General features: G+C 51.7%; 2 protein-coding genes and 1 non-coding gene across 12 annotated transcripts in view; 1 reads left to right on the top strand and 2 right to left on the bottom strand.

The window, feature by feature from the left end:
- Positions 1 to 44: 44 nt before the first annotated feature.
- On the top strand, positions 45 to 19,287 carry TMEM143 (transmembrane protein 143). 4 transcript variants are annotated; one of them, XM_069549338.1, is made up of 8 exons: positions 45 to 409; positions 759 to 999; positions 2,851 to 2,955; positions 9,352 to 9,546; positions 11,061 to 11,188; positions 12,128 to 12,407; positions 17,376 to 17,565; positions 18,195 to 19,287. In XM_069549338.1, the coding sequence occupies exons 2-8, from the start codon at positions 781 to 783 to the stop codon at positions 18,452 to 18,454; spliced, it is 1,377 nt and encodes a 458-aa protein (XP_069405439.1). In that variant the 5' UTR covers positions 45 to 409; positions 759 to 780; the 3' UTR covers positions 18,455 to 19,287. The 4 variants fall into 4 exon arrangements, with proteins under 4 accessions (XP_069405439.1, XP_069405443.1, XP_069405440.1 ...); XM_069549339.1 differs by having other exon boundaries at positions 66 to 409; positions 18,198 to 19,287; XM_069549342.1 differs by lacking the exon at positions 9,352 to 9,546 and having other exon boundaries at positions 57 to 409; positions 18,198 to 19,287.
- Positions 7,802 to 7,874, bottom strand: TRNAG-CCC (transfer RNA glycine (anticodon CCC)). The gene has a single exon. It is a non-coding gene; the product is annotated as a tRNA-Gly (tRNA).
- Positions 19,288 to 20,985: 1,698 nt separating the features above from the next.
- Positions 20,986 to 24,102, bottom strand: part of EMP3 (epithelial membrane protein 3 (MAM blood group)) — a 7,698-nt gene continuing 4,581 nt past the window's right edge. For 6 of the 7 annotated variants that reach the window (XM_069549348.1, XM_069549344.1, XM_069549345.1 and 3 more), the window contains 4 exons: positions 23,917 to 24,009; positions 23,598 to 23,700; positions 22,390 to 22,530; positions 20,986 to 21,269 (listed from right to left, as the gene is read on the bottom strand). In XM_069549348.1, the coding sequence (XP_069405449.1) occupies positions 21,100 to 21,269; positions 22,390 to 22,530; positions 23,598 to 23,700; positions 23,917 to 23,994 (492 nt within the window). In that variant the 5' untranslated portion in view covers positions 23,995 to 24,009 and the 3' untranslated portion in view covers positions 20,986 to 21,099. Of the gene's footprint in view, positions 21,270 to 22,389; positions 22,531 to 23,597; positions 23,701 to 23,916; positions 24,084 to 24,102 lie in introns of all 7 variants that reach the window. The other variant, XM_069549343.1, reaches the window with a different exon arrangement.

Below are 24,102 nucleotides of genomic sequence, written 5' to 3'. Positions count from 1 at the left end.
CTGAAGCCCCGCCCCAATACCCCCGCCTATTCTAGAGTTGACACGAGCGGGGGCGTGGCTTCAGCGGACGTTAGGCTGCCCGCCGTTGGCGGGCTGCGCACGGGAATCTCTGCCCAAGTCCCAGTAGTCCCCGGAGTCTCGCCCCCGCCCTGCCTCTTCCCCTTTGAAGCTTGTGGACAAGGAAATACTTCTGTAACGCATGCGCCGAGTCCAAGCAAAGCGCGTGAAGCAAGCCAGGCAGACTGCGCATGCGTAGTCGCGACTGGGCGTTAGAAGAAAATGGACTCCGTTCTAAGACCCCAGGTATTGCGCATGCGTCCTACGACGGCTTGAAGCCGAAACTCGGAGGCCCAGGGCGCCTTTTTGCACATGCGCAGGAGGCTCAATGACAGTCGAGCTTTGCCTAAAGGTGAGGGAAAGGGTGAAAGATTGCATGGCCGGGGGTGGGCGGCCCTGCAGACTCATGTAGCTTTCCGAGCATATCCTATACTCTTAAGATTCACCTGACGCCTAGACGCCGCAGAGGTTGTGTCACCACAGGGCTTCTGGGCCTGCAAAACGCTCCTCCAAGACTCCTGCCTGGGACTCAGGCCAACTGAATAGTGTGGGAGGGGATGGACAGGAGGGCCAGCGAGGCGGGTGGATGGGCTTTACCCGCTGCCTGGGGTAGAAACGGCCCCTGGAAGTTGGGACGCGGAGGTGGAGGGGGCACCTTTCCCCCAGATGACTTTTGACCTCTTCCAATTTCCCTCGTTTAGGCTGCGGGGAAAGGGTCTAGCCATGCTGCATGTGACCCGAGGGGTCTGGGGATCCAGGGTCCGAGTATGGCCTTTGTTGCCCTCGTTTCTCGGTCACCCCCGGGCCCTGTCATCGCTGGAGGTCAAGATGGGGGAGTACCGCAAGATGTGGAACCCCACGGAGCCCCGCGACTGGGCCCAGCAGTACCGCGAACGGCACATCCCGTTCTCCAAAGAGCAGCTGCTCCGCCTCCTGATACAGGTACCGCCCGTCCCGGGTCCGAGAGCCTGGGGACTACGAATCCCGGCAGGCCTCGCGGCGGTACAGCCCTTCAAGCTATAGAAGAATGCCCCGGCGCCCCCTGGGAATTGTAGTTCCTTTACCCTTTATGCGACTTCCCTTTTTGTGACTTCCCTGGTGGCTCAGACGGTAAAGCGGCTGTCTACAATGCGGGAAACCCGGGTTCGATCCCTGGGTCGGGAAGATCCCCTGGAGAAGGAAATGGCAATCCACTCCAGTACTGTTGCCTGGAAAATCCCATGGACAGAGGAGCCTGGTAGGCTACAGTCCATGGGGTTGCAAAGAGTCGGACGCGACTGAGTGACTTCACTTCACTTGCCCTTTATAGGACCAGGTGAGCGAGGAGTGAGTTGGAAAGCTGGGGACTGACTGCCGAGATGTAGATGAAGCAGGGATTCCAGACTCTAGCTCGTTCTGGGGGCTTGAACAAGCACTCACACCGGGGGGGTGGGGGTGGGGGTGGGGGTGGGGGGGTGGGGGTGGGGGTGGGGGGGTGGGGGTGGGGGTGGGGGGGTGGTTTTACCCTCTACAAAACGGGTATGATCTTCATCCTCATCATTACAGTGACTACTACCTAATAATAAGTATTGTACCAACGAAGCAATAATTATATTACACTCACTGAGCTCTTATATGGCACCGTGCTAAGCATTTTCCATGTATTATTGAATAATGAACAACCCAGTAAGAGGTACCACCATCATTCCCACTTTACAAAGGAGATAACTAAAGCAGGAGAAGGGCAGTGACTCACCCAAGGTCATGACTAGTGACTCAGATTTGAACCAAAGTGTACTTGACTGTAGAGCAGGGTGGGGATTAGGGTGAGGCAAGTAGATACTTGCTCAACCCTAAGAGCTTAATTAAGTTCTTACCCCACTGTCACCATCATACTTGTGATTATTCTTTATCATCATTCCTTCATTTAATAATTATTACTTGATGGCATCACCAACTCAATGGACATGAGTTTGGGTAAACTCTGGGAGTTGGTGATGGACAGGGAGGCCTGGTGTGCTTTGGTTCATGGGGTCACAGAGTGGGACACAGCTGAGCGACTGAACTGAACTGAAATGCCTCTGTATGGCCTAAGTTCCATATATGTATGTATGAAATGCCTCTGTATGGCCATAGTTCCGTATATGGCTTTATCCATATACAGAAGTATATATACACACACATAAACACACATTTAGATAGATGGACACATGTAATCACATCAAATTGTCACTATCGGTTTTTTCAGAAAGATGGTATGATCCTCTGTTGCCAGTAAGGAAACAGACTCAGAGAGGGGATAGCATTCACCCAGGGCACTGAGGTAGGAATGCTAAAACAGTGGGTTAATATGTGTACTCTGGACCAGGCCTGGTCTTGAGTCTCAGCTTCTCTTTTATGGACAGTGTGGCCCTCAGCAAGTGACTTTCCTAAACCTAGGTGTCCCCTCTGAACAATGAGGATTATAATTCCATCAGCCTTCTTGTGTCCTCTGGAGGATGAGATCATGCCAGCAAAGAATTCCTGGCACACAAATAAGCATTGTGTGACTGCTGGCCAGTAAGGATCAGAACTTGAAGTAACTTGAAACCCTAGCTCTTTAAGCCATCTGTTTTTCACTCTTCAGGGCTACCTCAGTTTCTCTCAGTGAAATTGATCAGTCCTCTCCCCCTCCCCACCCCCCCAAAAAAAACCCCACAAAATTTTAAAGAGCTCAGAGCTCTGATTGTCTGTCTGGGTTGCCCAGGAAAGAATTACCCCCCATGAGGAAGGAGAGAGAGACCTAAAGAGATGTTTTGCTTCTCGAGGTAATAGGAGTTCCATTCCACTCCTGCGGAGAAGGCGGCCTTGGAGGAGTTCACAGCCCACGTGGACTTTTGTACCTTGTTCCACTACCATCATGTCCTGACCCAGCTGCAGGTGAGAACCGGGACCCTGTGGCCCTGTTGTCCTTGTTTGCTTATCTGTTCATCCAACAAAAATTCTCTGAGTGCTTAGTTGGAGTCCAGCCCTCCTCTAAGCATCAAGGCAGCACTGAACAGAACAGATGAAGCCATGCCCTTCTGGAGCTGATATTCCAAGTGGGAAGATGATAAATGAATAAATATGAGGGACTGGCCTGGTGGTCCAGTGGTTAAGACTCTGAGCTTCCAATGCAGGAGCTGCGGGTTCGATGTCTACTAAGATCCCACACGCCGTGGTGTTGTTCAGTCACTTGGCTGTGTCTGACTCTTTGCCACCCCATGGACTGCAGCATGCCAGGCTTTCCTGTCCTTCACTGTCTCCCCAGTGCTCAAACATGCTCAAACGTGCTCAAACTCATGTCCATTGAGTTGGTGATGCCATCCAACCTTCTCATCCTCTGTCGCCCCCTTCTCCTCTTGCCCTCAATCTTTCCTAGCATCAGGGTCTTTTCCAGTGAGTCGGCTCTTCATCACGTAGTGTGGCCAAATTGAAAACAAAAAATGTAAAATATGACACCCAGGAGTGGTAAGTGCCATTGAAGGTGGGATAGAAAGCGATGAGAAAAGGGCCTGATTTAGACAGGGTGGTCAAGGAAGGCTTCTCTGAGGAGGTGACAGATAAGCTAATACCTGAGTGAACTGAGGCAGTGAGCTCAATGGCTGTCTGGGGATGGACATTTTAGGTAGAAATGTCCTCTTTTTCAAGAAAAAACATTGAGAAAACATTCTCTTTTTCAAGAGAAAAGCAATTGCAAAGGCCCTGAGGTGTGAGGGCCTGGAGTGTTGGGGGAATGGCAGTGGAACTACTGGCTGGAGGTAAAGAGGGCAGGAGGTGACAGCAGAGAGGGAGTGAGGGGAAATTGTGCCTGGCCTTGTGGGTTGTGCTGGAGACGTGGCTTTTATGTAAGCGAGCTGGGAGCCGCCACAGGAGGATTCAGAGCAGAGGTGGGTCATGAACTGATTCCGGTGTTAATAGGATTCTTCTGGCTGCTCAGCAGGGAGCAGACCATCAGAGGCAGGGAGATATATTAAAGAGTCTATTATGTTTGTCCAGGTAAGAGATAATGGCAGCTCAGACAAGAGTAATAGCAGTGGAAGTGGTGAAAAGTGGTCAGGCACTGGTAATGGTTGGAAGGCATCAGCATTTGGCTGAGTGGGCGGGGCCTTGAAGGAGAGAAAGAAGTCAGGGGGGCCTCCAGCAGTTCATGCCCACACCTCCTGAAGGATACAGCTGCCACTTACTGAGATGTGGAAAGCAGAGCAGAGACAGGTCTGCAGGGAAGACTGAGAGCTCAGTTTAGACCTAGAAATTTGAGCTGCCTCTTGGACAGTTGGGTAGAGAGATGGACTCAATGCCCATAGTCTGGAAGTCAAGGAAGAAGACTGGGCTAAGAAACAGTCCTGGGAGGATCTAGACAGTGCACCTTGCATGACCACCAGGGACATGAACTGATCCCTGCGAATGAGTGCTTCAACATTCTTTCCCAGGAGCCCTTCAAGGGCCAGGTCTTCGGAATGTGCAAGGTTTGGACAACTCAGGCCTGCTGAATTAACCCTTTCCTGCCCCTGCCCCCCATAGGTCTTCCTTGCTTTGATGAGTAGCAGCTATGGCCCCTCTGCATCAGGATCATCAACTTCCTGCAGCACCAAGTAGCTGCCAGCAGCCCCATTGGCAGAAGAAGAAACCAAAGCTCCAAGAGGGCCCCGTTGAGCCCAAGATGAGGCAGGTCCCAAGACTTGTGCTCCTGTCTGCTGGCCTCCAAGCTCTTCTCTGGGGCATCTCTGGCCTTGGGAGAGAGGATTCTTTTTCTTTAAAAAGTTATTTTTAATTATTCAAACGTTTAACTATATTGAAACATAGAACAGGCAGCAAAGATACGCATTCTCACCGAGGCAGCATATTTTATTTTATTATTATTTATTTGTTTGTTTGGCTGCATCGGGTCTTAGCTGGCACGTGAGATCTTTCATTGAGGCACTCTAGTTTTGTCTAATGGGCTTAGTTGCTCTATGGCGTATGGGTTAGTTTCTGGACCAGATATCAAACCCACATCCCCTGCATTGCAAGGCAGATTCTTAACCACTGAACCACCAGGGAAGTCCTGGGGCAGCAGATTTTAAACGGAGACCCTGAGAGGGTGGGTAGAAGCATCAGAGGTGAGTGAGACACACTGGATTACATTTGCTGATGACCTAAGAACCTTGAGGAAGCAGTTTGGAGCAGGCAAAGAACAAGAAGAGCCCCAGTTCAGACGCCAGCTTTGTCGTTCACGAGGAGTGAGGGCGACCTTGGCAGGTGCCCTCTCTCTGGGCCTCCTTTCCCTTGTGCAGTCATTCATTGGATTCACTCAGTGCATGTTTACTGAGCACCTACTGTGGCCTGGAATGGTTCCAGGCCCCTGGCCTCAGTGGCACAGCTGTGTATCTGCCTCATGGCATCACATGCCAGGGAGAGAGGCCGACCTTCCACAAGGTAAAGAAGTAAAGTATGTTAAGAAGTGCTAAGTACCACAGAGAGGGTGCCGGCTAAAGTACAGGACGCCCAGCTTATTCATTTGCTAATTCTGCCATAGCAAATGAGCATCCATTGGCTGGCTTAAAACAAGAGATCTCTTTGAGAGTTCAGGAGACTGGAAGTCCAAAATCAAGGTGCTGGCAGGGTTAGTTTCTTCTGGAGCCTCAGAGGAAGGGCCCAATCCTATGCTTTTCTCCAAGCTTCCAGCAGTCCGTGGCTTGTGGACACATCACTTTAATCTCTGTCTTCATCTTCATATCACTTTCTTCTCTGTGTGTCCTTTTCTGTCTCTTATAAGGACACTCTCATTGGATTTAGGGCCCACCCTAATCCAGTATGGTCTCACTTTGATACCTTAATTATACCTGCAAAGACCCCTTTTCCAAATGAGGTCATATTCTGAGGTTCCCAGAGGACAGGAATTTTTAGGGGACACTCTTTGACCCTCTAAACCCAGTTAAACTTGAATTTCAGATAAGCTATGAGAAATTTTTCTTTTTGAAGTATAATTATGTCCATGTAAATACAATCCTCAAATACTGCACCGGACATCCTTAAACTGAAAAGTTATTTATTGTTGATCTGGAAATCCAACTGAACTTGGTGTCCTGTATTTTTTTTTTTTTGGCTAAATCTGGTAACCCTAATTAAGGGGAAAAAGAAAGGAGAGGTGTTTTTTGCAGTTTTAGGTGGGGTAGTCAGGGGCAGCCTCATTGAGGGGGTGACATTTGAGCCTGAAAGAGGCCAGAGTGAGCCATGTGGAGATCTGTGAGAATGGTAAGTGCAAAGGCCCAGTGGCTGGAGTGTGCATGGTGTGTAGGAGGGGCTAGAGGTGAGTGAGTGAAGGGACAAAGCTGGAGTGAGTGGAGGGGCCCGCAGCCATATCCTTCAGGGCCCTATGGGACACAGTGAAGCCTTGACTTTGACTCTGAGTGAGGTGAGAGCCAGGGAAAGCTCTGAGCGAACAGACGCGAGCTGACTTCTGTTACAATAGGCGCCCTCTAGTGGTTGCCGGGAACAGACTTGAGGGTGAGGATGGGAGCCGGGAGACTGGTGCAGAAGCCATTACGACCGCCCAGGAGATGAGAAGTGGTCGGATCCTGGATCTGTTTTGAATGGGTGCCATCAGGATTTGCTGATGGGTTGAAGAAAGAGAGGAGTCCAGGATGACCAGAGGCTTTGGGCCTGAGCTCCTGGAAGAATGCACTTCTCTGACATGGAGAAGATGAGGGTGAGGGAGAGCAGGTTTGGGGAGGAGTTTCAGGACCCGCTTTGGGACACAGCGAGCTTGAGAGTGGTCTTGAGAGGAGGGAGGCGAGGGCATTTGGAAGGGCCCTGGAGATGGCTGTCGGACTCATCCAGGCAGGAGAAGGCCATGGTGGTGTGGACTGGGCAGGGCTGGTGGGGAGGAGAGAGCCTGGCAGAGTGGCTCTCTGTCTTGGAGGTGGAATCATCGTGATTAATATATCATGTGAGGAAAGGGAACAGCAGGGGTCACCCGCCACATCCAGGTTTCTGGCTGGAAGCCATGGGCGGATGCGAAGTTCCCAGAAGAGAATCTGGTTTGCAGTGGACGTTAGATGAATGCACTTCTCTCTCCTCCAGCTCTGAGATTCCCTCACTCTCAAAGTGCAGCTCAGCCCCGGGAAAGTCATTTCTCAAGGTCATTCCGTGAATTTGAGAGCATGGCCCATGGGACCGGCTCTGTCAGCCTGGCTGGAAGGACTTGGACACTGGCCTTAGTTCTGGGCCCCAGTCCTGTTCTGGGCCAGCACAGGCTGGCCCTCGGAGTTAGTTCACATGAGGACTTGCTGGGCTTGATTCTCTACTACATCATCAGACACCTGGCTCCGTTGTCTCGGAGATCCTGGACTTTCCGTCCCAAACCTTTGCCCAGGCCATTCCTCCCACTTGGAATGCCCCCTCCCTTCCTTCCACTAACAAAAGGTTTCCCTGACCTTGATGTGTTGTTCCTTAAGGCTGCCTCTCCTGAGAGACACACAGAGGGTGGAGTTTAGGGGCTGGTTTTATGGAGGGGTGCTTCCCTCTGGGGATGGTTGGATAGTCTGGGGCACATTATATGTCACCCAGAAACTCCATCTCTCTGTGAACAAATAGGCAAGCCACCTGGAAGCTCGTTCTTTAAAAAAAATTTTTTTTTACATATTTATTTATTTGGTTGTGCTGGGTCTTAGTTGCAGCATGCAGGATCTTCCATCTTTGTTGTAACACTCAGGGTCTTTAGTCGTGACATGCAAACTCTTAGCTGTGGCATGTGGGAATCTAGTTCCCCAACCAGGGATCAAACCTGGGCCGCCTGCATTGGGAGCACAGAGTCCTAACCACTAGACCACCAGGGAAGTCCCTAGCTTTTTTTTTTGATTCATTCAGTCAACAATTCTGGGCGGCACTGATGGGTGCATAAGATGAGATGGACAAGGCATTACCCAGTTCTGTGGGGACACTGAAGGTCATAGAAAGAGTTTGGATTTTATTCCAAATGTTGTGAGAAGCCGCTGGAGGGATAGCGTCTGTTTATAATCTCAATAAGCTCCTCGTGACAGCCACGTGGGGACTGGTTTGGACATGGTGGGAGAGTGGAAACCCGATGCACCTGTTTAGGTGTGAGGCGATGGTGGCTGGGACGAGAAGGCAGCCGTGGGGATGGAAAGGAAGATAGAGTCCAGAACGATTCGGAGAGTCTGCTGAATTTGCTAAAGATCAGATATTGGGGTGATGATAAGAAAGGAATCAAAGATGCCTCCAGGGTTCCTGATCAGAGCACCTAAATGGATCACAGAGCCATTTCCTGAAAGGAGAAGACTGAGGTGGGGAGGAGGAAGAAATGGAGCGTTTTCCTTAGATCGTGTTAGATCTGAGACGCCATTAGACATCCAGTTGGAGATGCCAAAGACATAATTGCCTGTGAGAATCTGATGCTCAGGGAAGAGGCCAGGGAAGGTTGGGGGGAACAACTTTGGGAGGGGGCATCCAGGATGGTTATTTTGCTGGAAGATGGGGATAGGAGGATGTGATCTTGTGGGCTTGGCATATTGGATTTGAGGCAACCGTGACATCCCAAAGAAATGTCAGGTAGAGAGTTTATATTAGTTCCTATAAAGACTTAGCTGTTGTAACAAGCAGACCCCACAAGGCAATGGCTTAAAGAAGGTGGAGGATTCTTCCTCTCCCATTTAACAGCCTTGTGGCAAGTGGGCCCCGGGGGTAAGACGAGCCGTTCTTTTCCTCATGAGATGATGCCAGGACCCAGGTTCCTTCCATGTTGTTGCTCTGCCATCCCCTCAGGGCCCCGTCTTCATCTGTGTGGGCTCAGAACTCGGTTGTAGGCAGGAGAGCGTTCTAAGCTGTTAAGAACAAGGGAAGAGTGGAAGGTGCAGGAGGGGCAAGAAGTATCTGTTACTTCTGCTCATATTCTGTGGATGAATTCTGGCCACACCTAGCCTCAAAGGAGGCTGGGAATGGAGTCTGTCTGGGCAGCCCCACAGCCGCCACCTTCTTTACTACTGTGGGGGAAGGGGAAGTACTACTCTGCTACTACTAAACATCCCCACAAACTGAAAATGGATATTAGGTCTAGAACTGAGAGGAGAGGTCCAATTTGGAGATGTGAGTTGGGTAGTTATCTACATGGAGATGGTGTTTAAGGCCATGGGGATGGTGAGGCAATTTATAGTGAGCTTGAGGGGAGAGACAGGAAGAGGGCCCCAAATCCAGCCTTGGGGTAACCCATTATTTAAAATATGGGGCCAGGAACATCCTTACAATCCCTTACGTTCTGACCTAGTCCATTTTTCTTCTCTCTGACTCTCTCCTCAGGCCTTGTATGACCCCATCAACCCTGACAGGGAGACTCTTGACCAGCCTTCACTTACAGACCCTCAGCGTCTATCCAATGAGAAGGAAGTGCTTCAGGCCCTGGAGCCCCTGCTGGCCCAGGCCAACTTCTCCCCACTCACGGAGGACACCCTGGCCTACGCTCTGGTGGTCCATCACCCTCAGGATGAGGTCCAGGTGCTTGTCTTCCAGCTAACAACCCACACTCTCAGGAGACCTTGGGCAGGGGTGGAGCCTTTGGGAAGCAGAGGCTGCTGGGAGCTGTAGTCCTAAACACTAGCCCATGTGGCACCTTTGGTGAAATAGAAAAAGGTGCTTCTTCTCAGGTAACTTCACTGCCACCTGTTGGAAAAGCATCATAAGATACAGGTCTTCTTAGGACTAGAGACTCTATCACCATCTGCCTGCAGACTATTAAGAGAGCTGTCCTTTGGTGTGGAGGGCAGGGATTGGCTCCAGTGCCTTTGAGGATATGGAAATCCTCAGATGCTGAAGTCTCTTATATGGAATGGCATAGTATTTGCATATAACTTATACATATCCTCCTGCATACTTTAAGTCATCTCTGATTATTTGTAATACCTAATACAGTGTAAATGCTGTGTAAAAGAGTTGGTGATACACAGAAGATTCGTTTTGCTTTCTGGAATTAAAATTTTTTTCAGTCCTATAGTTGGTTGAATCAACAGATGTGAAACCTGCAGTTATGGAGGGCTGACTATAATAAATAATACAAAATACTCACCATTAAAGTCAACAAAATACGGGAATTCCTTGGCGGTTCAGTGGTGAGGACTCAGCACTTTCACTGCTGGGGCCTGGGTTCAATCTCTGGTCGGGAAACTAAGATCCTGTAAGCCGCATAGCACAGCCAAAAGAAAAAGTCAACAGAATACTAATAATCACAATACTAAATACTGTAGTATTATAATCAAAATACTAAAATGACCACATTTTGGTGATTTTTAAGATGTGCTTTTTTCTAAAGTCAGACTTTACCGTCTCTGAAATTGGATTGTGACTTAGAAGCAGTAGTGTGGCATGGTTTTAAAAGTGAAAGTGAAATGTCATTCAGTTGTGTCCGACTCTTTGCGACCCCATGGACAGTCCATGGAATTCTCCAGGCCACAGTACTGGAGTGGGTACCCTTTTCTTTCTCCAGGGGATCTTCCCAACCCAGGGATTGAACCCAGGTCTCCCTCAGTATTCTTTACCAGCTGAACCACCAGGGAAGCCTAAGAATGCTAGAGTGGGTAGCCTATCCCTTCTCTAGCAGATCTTCCCAACCCAGGAATCGAACTGGGGTCTCCTGCATTGCAGGCAGATTCTTTACCAACTGAGCTATCAGGGAAGCCCCTGTTGCATAGTTTAATTGACAATATATTTTCCCTTTTAGTTGCTTCATAAAATGATTGAGTACCTTAAAATCAGTGGCATTATAGATGCTAGGAAATATGGTCATAAAGATGACTATGATGTGGACGGTGCCATCTTGGATGGTGTGTCCTTGTGCAGTGTACAACATGAACAACCATACATGGCTGTCTGCCTGCACACTGGATGATGATGAGTCTGGGCAGTGGATGGGGAGGCAGAGGATCACTGAGGGTAAGGCATGTAATTCTAGTATCCTGCATTCACACCGTGGCTTATGCTCAGCTGTTTTGCTTCCTTCTCCCTCCCTTTGGCAGGTGACAATAAATTTGGACCAGTATATCTACATGCATTTCTGGGCCTTGGGCCAGCGAGTTGGGAAGATGCCCCGTAAGTCCAGCGTGGGCTCCAAGCGTTTCTTCTTCAAATCGCCCCCTGCAGAGAGGTGAGGCGGCCCCTGTTCCCCAGCTGCAGCAAGAGGGAGCAAGGTTAGAGTCGAGAGGGGACCGACAGGTCAGTGTCTGGATTTGGGTGTCTGGGACCTGGGTGGGAAGTCAAGAAAGGACAAAGGGTCAATGAAATACTGCCTCTTCTTCCCAAGGAGAAATAAGAACTGCAATTCTTAGGGGAAGAGAAGGGCTAGGGACATTTCTCTCCATTTTCCAAATGAGGAAAACTGAGGCTCAGAGAGGGAAGGCCACATTCTGAAAAAGTGGTACCACCAGGTTTCTGAAGAACATTATGTTTTTAACACATAGTTAAATACAGATATTGTTAGGGGAGCCATAGCATCTCACAGTTGGCCAGAGGGCCTGTCAATCACCCAGTCTGTCTGGAAATCAGACTATCAAATATGGTTATGAATTCAAAGACAAAAACCAAAGACAAAAAGCCTCTCATATCCCTTAAACCAGTAATTCCACTTCCAGGAATCTATTCCAAGGAGATATTTATACTTGCAGACTGTCTGTTTAATTATTTTAATTATCTGTCTCTCATGCTGGACTATAAGCTCCACAAAGGCAGTGACTGACTCATTTTGTTGTCTCTCCGGAACTAAATAGCACTGCTTGGCACCTAGCAGATACCCTGAAATATATATAGAATTTGGGTTTGAACGTTAACTAAAGAATTTTTATTCAGCTCTCAGTTATCAAGTCCATAAAATCAGAAGCAACCTATGTGTCCAATAATAGGGGATTGCATCATGTTAGTGATCCCCTCTAGTTGGACACTTAGCTTCCATCTGACTTTCCTACCACCATTTTTAAGTAGCTTTTAAACTGATGGTGTGACTTCAGAGCCAGAGAGAATGTCCTAGGGTTGGAGGGGGACTCCTGGGGGCTGTTCTGACTGTCCTCGCCCCTCCATCTCTGGCCATCAGGAGATACTTTAAGCGGGTGATACTAGCAGCCCGAACGAAGAATGGGCACTTAGTGCTGAAGAGCTTCAAGGATACGCCATTGGAGGGCCTGGAGCAGCTGCTGCCCGAGCTGAAGGTGCGCACGTCCACCCTGCAGCGTGCCATCCTCAACATCACACTGGTTGTCTCGGGTGTAGCGTTCTTCGTCAACGTGGGCATGGTGGTGCTCTCTGATCTCAAGATGGCCACCTCCCTGTTGCTGCTGCTCTTCGCTGCTTTCATGGGCCTGCGGGCCGCCAAGGTACGTGACCCCCCCACCAAGCCTGCCCTTTGATGGTCAGCTAGAAGGTCAGGCCACCCTATCAGTTTGTTTCTCTTTTTTTGTGGATTATTCCTGCTTTGGGTTGGGCTTTCTTTCCCTTCCTTATTCACTCAACACAACCTTGGGAGGGTTTCTCAGTCTCCCTGAGCCTCAGTTTTCTCATCTGGAAAATGGGCTTAATAAATAGCTAGACCCTCCTAGGAGGGCTGTTGTGAGGAAGAGATGAGTGACTCTGTAATGAGCGCTGGGTGCAGGGCTGGCCCACGGCTAGTGTGACACAAGCTTTCACAGCCACTCACTGGGTACTTGGTGATGTGAAGGGTGTGTTTTAGAACAAGACTGCCTGGGTTTGAATCTAGTTCTACCGTCTTCTAGCTGTGTGGCCTATTCTTTTAGCTTTGGGGTGTGTGTGTGTGTGTGTGTGTGAGTGAGAGATCCATGGCACGTGGGATCTCCATTCCCCAAGCAAGGATTGAACCCATGCTCCCTGCAGTGGAAGTGCGGAGTCTTAACCGCTGGAGTGCCAGGGAAGTCCTAAGCTACGTAACCTTGAACAAGCTGCTTAAACCTCTCTGTGCATCTCAAAGGCAGAGATGACAGTGGGATGTTGTGGTGATTAAATGCATTAATACGCTGAACATGGAAAACAGAGTCTGGCCCATAGTCCAGAAGGTGTTATATGAGAGTTCACCATCACCTTGATTTTTATTATTACTGATTGGGCTCTTGTCCCCCGAGTCTGGGCTTGCCCACCCCCAAACTCTGGGACCAGGGCCTGTGTTTTGAACAAGCGCCTTTCCTGATTCTGCTACATGTGAGTGCAGGGCTGCCTCATCCAGTTGTGCAGGTTGTTCATCATCCAACCCCATAAGGGCTGGAATCCAACTTGTGGTTTGCTTGCTGAACCTTGAGCTCTGCCTTGAGGTGGCTGCCTTTTTCTGATTCTCCCCGGGGTTGGCACCGGCCCCAAGAGTGCGAACTGGCGCGAGTTGTCCATTGTACCTGATCATTCACTTGCTGGTTCATTGATTTTCAAGCTGTTTTCAGCCATCCCAACGGGCTCTTAGGAAGCCTGGTAATAAATCCCACAGATAATAACCAGGCTGCGCTGGCTGAGCAGGGAGCATTTCCTGCCGAGGACCAGGGGTCGGGTGTCATTTGAGGGAAGCTCTGAAAGGCGGGGATTGTGCCTGCTGGAGAAGGGGCACGGTGAGCATAGCCTGGGGAATCTCACAGGGATGGAATCTGGCCTGCAGGAAGGAGAAGCAAGGCCCCAGAGGGGTGGCGAGGGCCTTGAATGCCAAGGCAGGGGCTCTGGGCTTCGTCCTCAGGGCAGAGGGGAGCCACGGAAGGGCTGTAAGCAGAGAGGGAATGTGGCAACCACAGACAGGGGCGGAGGGGCAGGGGGAAGAGGGTGTTGAGCTGCTCTGGGGAGGACATGCACATTTTCAGCTTAGGGAGGACCATGGTCCCACCTTGCAGTGGCCCTTGGGGATGGAGAACTCTTGAGTCTCTTGGGCTCTGACCCTCAGTTTAAAGCCCAGTTCACCTGTTCATTTACTGATCCCTTTTAGACATTTTTCCATGCCCCAGGCTGAACCTCCTTAAGTTCATTCTGTATTTATTTGGCTTGTTGGATCTCTGTTCTCCACCCCACGGACTGAACCCAGGCCATGGCACCAAAGGCGCCAAATCCTAATTTCTAGACTGCCAGGGACTCCCTCTGTGCCTTAAATGCAGGCCTCCCTGGCCTCTGTCCAGGTGCCCACAGAGCATCCATCTTCCCTTGAAACCCCCTTCTCCTCCCCAGCTCCGTATCTCCCCTTCTGATCAGACACCTGGGAGGCTGATTTTACAGCAGGATACACGGCCCTCTTCCTACCTCTCGCCCAGAGAGCTCATCCATTTCCATGGTTTCCACAAGCCGCTCCCCCGCACCTCCTAGATCCAGGAGCTCCGCACTCAAGTCTGGAACAGCCAGGTGGAGGACAGTGTCTCTCCCGCCTGCTCCTCCTCCTGGTTCTCCTCCTGTTCTCCATCCTGCCCCCATGGCACTCTGCTCCCCAGGCTCTCTGTGCCCATCTCCTGTCCTCTGTCTTGGCTCCAGCTCAGATCCTCTTCCTAGCCTTCCCCCACCCAGTGATCCCCTCCAGCCCGTCCCCGATGGCCACTGGGCTGCCCTGCTCCTCCCTTGCTCACAACCTGGCATCAGAGGTGGGGCTTCCTCGGCCTCATCTGACACAATTCTCAGTTTCAGCTCCACCAAAATATACTAGTAGCTCCTCCCGCTGCTACTTCTCTCCCCTTCTCTCCCTTTGCATGTGCTGTTCCTTCTGAAACATACTCTCCCCTGGAGGAGGCCACCGCGGCCCACTCCAGTATTCTTGCCTGGAGAATCCCTATGGACAAAGGAGCCTGGTGGGTACAGTTCATGGGGTCACAAAGAGTCAGACACGACTGAAGCGACTTAGCATGCATGCATGCATCCTTTTGCTAGGCTGACCAACCCCTCCGCACCGTCATCTCAGAGGCTCCAGAAAGCCCTCCCAGACTTCCTGGGCTGAAGGGGCTCCTGACATGTCCTGGTTCCCTGGGGAGGCCTGCGGGGCAGCCTGAGAAGGGTTGGTGAGCTGGCAGCCCAGAGATGCCTCAGGGCTGGTCCTGCCCTGGGGGGAGAGGCGTGGGGCCCATGGACAGACAGCCACATGCCTGACTGAGGCAGCAGTGGGCCCTGTAGGGACCCAGGGATGCAGCTGCTTGTCTGTGAAAAGTGATGTCTATCCTGCACCTTGACGATAAGACAGTGAGTGTTTTTCAAGAAAAGACTGGAAGCCACTTGGCCTGTCCCAAGGCCCAGAAGCCCACGAGAGCAGGGTGCGCTCAGGGCAACTGTCAGGGTAGACTGGGCTCATTTAATATGGGCTGCATTCATGGGAGAGGAGCAGGATATTGAGTGGGAGAAATCCCTGGGGCCAGGCCGCAGAGTTTGGAGTCTCTGAGGGCATTAGGGAGCTATGTGAGAGTGTGGGCAGGGGAGGGGCAGGCTCAACTCTGGGGCTTTGCAGAGAAGGGAGTAGGGGAGACAGACCCGGGAGGAGGCTGGGTGATGCATTAGGTGGGTTGGATGGGAGGGGACAGGGCAGAGAGAGTCAAGGCAGGAGGATGGGGCCAGAGAGTGACAGGCTGGCAAGGAGGGGGCAGGATGGTGCCAGGGGTCTGATCTGTGATGGTGTAGATGGTGGGGCCACCCCAGATACGGACCCCAGGGGAGGAGGAAGGAGGGACTGAGGAGTTGGGTGAGGAGAGACACTGCTCAGTGTGGGCCTTGGCAAGTGTCAGAGGGACATTTAGCTTGCCAGTGGTGAGCCCTCTCCAGGGAGAGGTCTGGCCTCACGTGTCTGCCTCGGAATGGCATGACCTGCTCACTTAACCTGCAAGAATTCCACTCCATAAGCCTGGCAGAAACAGGCACACAACCCAATGTATTTTTCATAACAGTTGTGAATGCATCCAATTCCTGCATCTTGCCTCCAACCAAAGAAATTGGCGATTCGGTCCAATGCAGGGACATAAACTGACTGTGCTGGCCTTGTCAGAAGAGAGTGCAGTTCACACAGAGCGTGTCATTGGTACCGTGCAGGCCATTTCAGTGATTTTCCAGGGCTGTGTTCATTTCAGAGGCATTTCACCGTAGGTCTCCACGTAGGGTGGGCAACACTCTTTGGGCAGAAGATACTTCGGTAATTAATCTTTAAGTACTTGTGACCGGCCAGCTTCTGTGCCATGTTTTATTAATTTCTGGTGCCCCTTCTGTCATTTGCCTTGGCTCACAGAGAGGGCTACCCGAAGACTTAGGTCTTGGCCACAGCCTCACAGCTGGAGGGGCAGAGATAGGACTGGCATCCAGGCCTGCAGGCCGCAGGACCCAGCAGCCCCGAACTCACTTGGTGGATGAAAGGACGAATTTGGGTGGATGAATCTGAGTTCGAGTCCCAGAGGGCACTGGTGGGCTCTCATCTCCCTCTTCAGGGACAACAGGAATGAGGAAAGGGGTCCAGGCAGGAGGGATGGAGGGTGGGGAAGGGGTAGCCAGTAGACAGTTGGGCCCCAGACTCGCCTCTCCCTCCCTTCTTTCCGGAAAGTGGCTCATCAAGTATTTGTCGTCCATTAACACTTCTCTTCCAGCTTCCCTGGTGGCTCAGCAGTAAAGAATCCACCTGCCAATGCAGGGGACTTGGGTTCAATCCCTGGGTTGGGAAGGTCCCCTGGAGAAGGAAATGGCAACCCACTCCAGTATTCTTGCCTGGGAAATCCCACGGACAGAGGAGCCTGGCAGGGGGTCACAAAGAGTAGGACAGGACTTAGCAACTAAACAGCAACACTGCTCTTTACAATATTTAAGACCTTTCAAAAAATTATTTCAAACAAATGCACAGATGGACTAGTATGATAAGCTCCTCTGTTGTCAGCACCCAGCGTCAACAATTAGTAAAATCAGGTTTCACCTAAAGACACTCCCTCCCCTGCCCACCACCATTGGATTATTTTGAAGCAAATTCTACACATCATCTGGAAATGCTTCAGTGTGTGTCTAGATGATAAGGACTTCAAAAAAAAATTGTAATGAAAAGTGCCCAGGCTAAAACTCTTGTCTGTGAATCCTCGAACACATCCACTGTGACATGGCTCAGATAAGCAAACCCGGGCAGCGGCCTCCGAGGCACCGGGGCGAGAGCGTGTGTGTTAAGCGTAAAAATACCTGAGCCGGAGAGGGACGCGGAGGTCCTGGGAGCCTTTGGGAAGGGCCATACCTGCCTGAATGACCTAGGGGTGTGCGTATGGGTGGGGTTGTATATGGGTGCGTGTGTGATTGGGTGGGGTGTGTGTATGGGCGGGGCGTGGAGTCCCAGCAGGCCCCGCCCCTCCCGGATTTTGTCCTGCGTGCAGATGTTCGGACATCGGCGCAGCGCGCAGGCGCTGGAGCTGGCACACATGCTCTACTACCGCAGCACGTCCAACAACGCAGAGCTGCTCAGCGCCCTGGTCCTGCGCGCACAGGACGAGCACACCAAAGAGGCGCTGCTTGCGCACAGCTTCCTGGCCCGGCGGCCCGGGGGGGCAAAGGGCCCGCCGGAAGGTAGGCCCGCAGGGGCCAGGAGGCCCCACCCCTTTGCAGCCCCTCTCTTGCTAGGTCCCGCCCGGTCTCTTGCAGCTCTTTTCCCCATAGGCCCCGCCCCTTCCTAACTGCTGGGCGCAGATGTGGCCCCACCTGGAACCAACTCCACCCTGCTACTACGGAGTCGAGAGTCCCCTTAGTCCCAGATGGCCTTGCCCCAGTGAGACTCCATCCCCACGATGCCCGCCGCCCAAACCCGGCTCGCGCTGGTGAACCGGATTCAACAGTCGGGACCCCTGACCCAGTTTCCGTCTCGGTGGGCCTGCTCCTGGGATGACCTCAGCCTCAACCGCGATAGGAGTCTTGGATCAGACTCCTGTCGTGGTATTCTCCCGGCTCCCCGTCCGCTGTTTCCTATATGCCAACCCATATACTCCCTTACTAGAGAGCCCAGATGGCTCCTCCCTGAACAAGAGTCCCTGGCTGGTCCCCAGATGAGAGCCCCAACGTTGAGCCTCCTAGGTTCTGTCCCACTCCGCTAGGCTTCTTCCAAACCCAGACCCCTCTTATTCCTTGGCCTGCACCCTCCCCGCTGCCCACTCTTAGTCCTTCGGGTTGGTCTGACCTCACAACACCTGCCTCTCCCCCAGCAGAGACCTCCCAGTGGCTCCAGTCAGAGGTGGAGAACTGGCTTCTAGCCCAGTCAGGCTGTGACGTGGCCTTCAACGGAAAGAGGGCCCTGGCCCACCTGCAAGCCCTGGCCCCCACCGTCGGGATGTACCCGCCCCCGGGCCTCCCCAAACTAGACCTGTTGGCTACTATCTCTTCCCCCAGGTCCGCACCTAGCGAAGACAGCTCCTTAGAGAAACCTCTCCGCGCAGCCCAACCCAGTAACCTGGTTGGGAACTAAGCGCCGCCTCCTCCTTGGCAAGCTGTCAATCATGGCTAAGATGCTTCGCCACTCCCCAACTTCCAATTACTCGCTACCACTTCCGTTATGCTGTTTTCTGAAAACCGCCCACTGAGGCAGCCCTCCGTTGCCAGGGGCCCCTCTTCCGATGAACAGCCAATCAAAGCTTTTTGGCTTTGCTTCTGGTCCATCTCTTACTCCCTCCTTCATCATAAACTTCTAAACATAGTTTGGCTGAGGAGGGAGGGCCAGCCAATCACAGCCGTGCAACGCTACACACCACCAGGCCCAGTTAAACTGTGCCCTCCGGAGGCCATATATCACTGTCTGTTTATCCCGTACCGGGCAAAATGCCCATCATGTTCACCGAGGCGGAGCTCCAGCCGGCAGCCAATGAGAACCTTTTAGTCCGCTCCTCTGGCAAACTGCCAGTGAGACAGCTGCCGGGCACTACCAACCTTGGGCAGCCAGTTGTCCCTGCAGAGAAGCAACCAATCAGAATTTCTGAAGGAGACCTGTTCTTTCTATCAATTGCCGCTACTTATAAGGCAGGCCATTTGGTCAACTGCCTATCAGCTTGTCCAGGCTGAAGGGGTCGGGAGCTTTGTGCCCGGTAGAAAGCTGTGGGCCAGGAGGAACCAGAAACCAAGGCTCACTTCCACTCAGGCCCCAACAACAAAACTCAGGTGCCTTCGCTGCCCAGGCCCCTCACCCTTTCTACAGAAACTACCTCTGCCTGGATCTTGCCTCCACCAGTGCCCTGTGCAATATTTATTGGTCTATCAATTTCTCCCTTGTCCTTTCTCCCAAAGGAATAAATCATGTTTCATAAATCTGGATGAGTCAGAGAGCTGCAGGGGTTGAAAAGAAGGAAGGTTTCGGAATCCTGGAAAGAAGACACTCTGGGTCTTGGAAAATGCATTTGGGTGGGTCCCCAGCTTCCCTAGGGCTTCCTTTATGACTCAGCTGGTAGAGAATCCGCCTGCAGTGTGGAAGACCTGGGTTTGATCCCTGGGTTGGGAAGATCCCCTGGAGAAGGGAAAGGCTACCCACTCCAGTATTCTAGCCTGGAGAATTTCATGGGCTGTACAATGGGGGTCGCAAAGAGTCAGACACGCCTGAATGACTTTCACTTTTCCAGCTTCCCTGGTGACTCAGACCATAAAGAATCTGCCTGCAATGCAGGAGACCTGGGTTTGATCCCTGGGTCGGGAAGATCTCATGGAGAAAGGGAATGGCTACCCACCCCAGTATTCTTGCCTGGAGAATTCCATGGGCAGAGGAGCCTGGCGGGTTACAGTCCATGGGGTCACAGAGTCGTAACGTATACGACTGAGCTACGAGCATGCACACACTGGCAAAGAAAGCTGTAGTTCTGGAGAGAGACTGGGGTGGTTGCTGAAATAGGCTGCGTCACAGAAGAGGATCTTAGGGAGGACCTGACTCCCTAAAACACTGGGTCTTCTGAAACCCGAGATAGAGCAGATTGTTCACTGCACAAAGACACACGGCCTAGGGGTGGGTTGGTCTAAAACCCGGCCTCTCCCCTTCTCACAAGTGTCCTGATGTGAGGTTGAACCTGGAGAAGGGGAGGGAGGAGGCATCTCATCTGGTTTGTACTAAGGTGTCATGTGGACTAGAGGCAACATTTGCAGAGGATGGGGGAGAAGAGGGGCTGGGTTTCAAGAGGGAAATGGAAAAGTATCTTCCCAGAGGAAGTGTCCTAGGGAGAAAAAAAAGACCACTGTTACCAATGAGGGTTCTTGGCCGCCTTAATCAATTGAAATTGATAAAGAGGCCAGACAAGGAGTTCAGGCAAGGCTTTATTGGGGCTCCTGCTATAGCGGGAAGGGAGGGAGAACAACTTCCCTTAAGGAGAGGTGAGCTGGTCCCTTCTATGGGGTGAGGGTTATGGGTGTTTCCAGGGGTGGGGTGGAGGGGCGCTTAGGTGGTTTGCCCACCCCCTTGCTGGTGTATGTGTGTAGTGCCCTGCTTTTGTTCCTGGCTCTTCCTTGGGAAGTGGCAGTTGGGCTTTTTGGTCTTTTTGTATCTTATTGTCCAGAATTTGCCCCAAATGTGCATGCACGCAGTTATTTTTAGTTCCTCATAGCTTCTTTACATTTTGTAACTGGAGGAGACTGATTGGCCAGGTGCAGGCATTGCTGCACTGCAGTAAAGGGTCTCAGCTCTCAGTAACCTAGAACAAGACACACATCCTGCTTGGTTGAGAGAGACCCCTTGGCCAAGGAGGGACGGCTGGAAACCCAGACGCCTGGTTCTTATCTAGAAGTACTTGAATATCTAGGCTGGGAAGAATCCTGAGTCTTGCACCCGGAGGGCTGGGGTCCTCCGGTCTGTGGAAGGGGAAGGGCCGCCAGGACCGCGGGCTCCTGTGTCCCAGATTAGAAGGGGATGAGTTCGATGTTCTGAAGGCTGAACTGCTGGTGATGGGGGCTGTCCCAATTCAGGAACGATCAGGCGTGAGCACCCAGGGTCCCGGGAGGAGGAAGGAAGGAGTCAAAGGCAGACTCGGCGGTTAAACAGTTTTATTTTCTGTTTCAAATAGAAAAGGAGGCGGGGTGGGGTTTTGGGGGTGAGATGGAGGGGCCGGGAGTCGGCTGGGGAACCAAGGGGAGGCGCCACCCTCACTCCCGCTTCCGTAAGTGGATGTAGATGATGCCGCTGGCCAGGGCGAGGGGGAACGCCACCCAGGCCAGGGCGAAGCAGTAACCAAAGCTGCCACCCGACGGGCGGGCCGCCAGGATCTCTTCGGCATGAATGGCGTAGATCAGCGCCCCGGTAAACACCGCCACGCCTGAGGGGAGACGGGAACCACACGTCACCCTGGACTCGCATAACGGGACCGCATTTCCCAACAACCCACGGGGCAAAGAAACCGCCTGAGGGCGAGTGCATCACTGCCTACTGGGAGTTGTAGTTCACTCCTCTAGCGCCGCGCCTTGGAGGCTGCTGCAGACTGGACTTGGGCAATTTAGTGGATCTTTTTGGGCCTCCGTTACTCATCCATTACATGGGACGATAATACCTACTCATCCATCCATCCATTCAAGGAATATTTTTGAGTGACTTTACACAAGCCAAGCACACAGGTAGTAAATCAGTAGAACAAGAGGAAACCTAGAAACGTAATGCTCCCCCAAATGATAACTATGATTAACTTTTGCTCTTTGCACCTGAAGTCATAAAAAATGAAAAGTACGTAAAAGTCCCTGAAGTGTCTGATACAAGGTCGGTCCACACAAAAAAAGCAACTGGTTGACATTATAAGACCACTACTATTATGATTTAGAGTTCTCTCCTGGTGTTATTTGGAGAAAGCAATGGCACCCCACTCCAGTACTCTTGCCTGGAAAAATCCCATGGATGGAGGAGCCTGGTAGGCTAAAGTCCATGCGGTCGCTAAGAGTCGGACACGACTGAGCGACTTCACTTTCACGCATTGGAGAAGGAAGTGGCAACCCACTCCAGTGTTCTTGCCTGGAGAATCCCAGGGACGGGGGAGCCTGGGCTGCCGTCTATGGGGTAGCACAGAGTCAGCCATGACTGAAGTGACTTAGCAGCAGCCGTAGCAGCCTGGTGTTATTAATTAGCTACCTATCCCTGCTAGCCTCCCTCTGTTCCTGGGATCTAGATTATCCGTCCACAACCCCTTCCCCAGCCCTGGCTCCTTGAAGCTCTAAGTGCCAGTTGCCCCATGACTCAGAGACCCACACCACAAACCACCACTGAGACACTGAAAACTACAAGTTCCTTAAGTCCCTGGGGCAGAGAGGTAGCCAAAGGCAGAACCTCAGGTGGTCTTTGTGTTGTTGAGAATTGTTTTCTTTCACTAGGTGTCCATTCTTCCCCCCACCCTCCCCCCATCCTCACAGGCCTCCTCCCTTCCTTTCAGTTCCCTGGGGAACCGTGCTCACTGGTGCAAAGCTGGCAGAAGCCAGTGGCATAGAATAGCCCTCCTCGCCGCATGGTGTAGAGCTGGAACATGAACAGGATGAAGGACAGACAGCAGAGGATGAGCGAAAGCACCATGAGGACTTGTACTGCCTTCAGCCAGCCTGCAATAAGGAGATAGAGGAGGAAGTTACAGCAGGTCCAGGGTTCCAGCTCCGCCTGCTTGCTCGTCATTGCTCCCACCAACCGTTCTTTCATTTAGAGTCGTTCAACCTCATATACTCAGTAGTTATCACTTATATCAACTTTGATCCCTGTAACTTTCCTAAATCCCCTTAGGAATTCTAGAAGCCATTTGCAGATTCTTTAGGATTTTGTATATAAACATGCTCACTGGGAATTGAGACAGTTTTACTTCTTCGTTTCCCATGTTTTATACCTTTTATTTCTTTTTCCTGCCTTATTGCATTGGCTACCTCCAGTATGACATGGTATCGAATTGTAAGAGCAGAAATTCTTCCTTTGCTCTTACAGAAAAAGCATTTAATCTTCCACCTTCTTTGACTTAGAAATTTTAGCGGATGCAGCTCTGCCCCTTTAGAACTCAGATGCATCTGACCCCATTTATTTTGAACCTTGCAAGGATTCAGTCTCACCTCTTTAGAATCTCAACGTGGTCCACCCCACTGGAACTTGAATAGCATGGGCCCAGCCATCCATTCAGAACACCTGTCTTGCCTCTTTAGGACTTTGGGAACATGATCTTGTCTTCTCAGAATCTTGGAAGCTTTCCCCCCATTCCTTAAACCTATAGCATGTGGCCTCTACTCCTAAATCATCGGGAGTTGGGTTTTTAACCTCAGCAGGCAAATAATCTGCCTGCAGTGCAGGAGACCTGGGTTCAATCCCTGGGTTGGGAAGATCCCCTGGAGAAGGGAAAGGCTACCCACTCCAGTATTATGGCCTGGAGAATTCCACGGACTATATAGTCCATGGGGTTGCAAAGAGTCAGACACGACTGAGCGACTTTCACTTCACTCTAGAACACGGGCATACTTCCCCCTACCGTTCAGAAAGGTGGGTCATCATACGTCAGCCTCAGTCACTCAGCATGGGGACCCATAACCCGCCCACTCAAACCTTGGGGGGTTCCCAATCCTTGGTCCCAGGAGGAGACTTGGGGTTATCCCTCCCTTCTGCAGACCCATCTCCAGTGCCCCTCAGGCCTCACCATTCTCACTGACGATACTGCAGTCCCATGTTTTGTTGTTACTGTTCCATTCGCAGTCATTCCAGAGATTCAGGGACTCCTTGCCGGGGAGAGTCCACCAGGACTGGGATGGGTAGAGGAACAAGGGCAAAGTCAGGGAGGTTAGGCAGGGTTGGGGAAAGGGCAAGGTGCCATGGGAAAGCATGGATTTAATAGGAAAGTGTAGGTTGGGGGCTCATCAGGGGAAAGGGTAGGGTGAAGGCAGAGCTCATGACGGAGTGCTAGGGCGAGGGGGCGGGGCCAGAGGGACAGGAGGCCCCTGTCCTCCAAGTTGGCTTACCTTGTCCAAAGTGGCCACGAAAAGCAGAATGAGAATGAGGATGTGGAGGGCAGAGACCACCAGCAGGAGGAGTGACATGGCTGTGTTGGAAGCCTGGGGTGGGATGTAGGGAGATGACGGTCACTTCAAGAGGTTGTTGGCACAGGGGCAGGTGAGATGCCTGAATCCTGGTGAGGAAAGGGGCTG

The sequence above is a fragment of the Ovis canadensis genome, chromosome 14, assembly GCF_042477335.2.
Source record: "Ovis canadensis isolate MfBH-ARS-UI-01 breed Bighorn chromosome 14, ARS-UI_OviCan_v2, whole genome shotgun sequence".
Classification (NCBI taxonomy): domain Eukaryota; kingdom Metazoa; phylum Chordata; class Mammalia; order Artiodactyla; family Bovidae; genus Ovis; species Ovis canadensis.
The sequence above is the reverse complement of the archived record's forward strand: the minus strand, read 5'-3'. Positions and strand labels throughout refer to the sequence as shown.

Coding starts and splice junctions, on each gene's coding strand:
- TMEM143 (XM_069549338.1), top strand. CDS start 781: ATGCTGCATGTGACCCGAGGGGTCTGGGGATCCAGGGTCCGAGTATGG. Junction 1,000..2,850: donor TGCTCCGCCTCCTGATACAG/GTACCGCCCGTC, acceptor TCGAGGTAATAG/GAGTTCCATTCCACTCCTGC. Junction 12,408..17,375: donor TGGGCCTGCGGGCCGCCAAG/GTACGTGACCCC, acceptor TCCTGCGTGCAG/ATGTTCGGACATCGGCGCAG.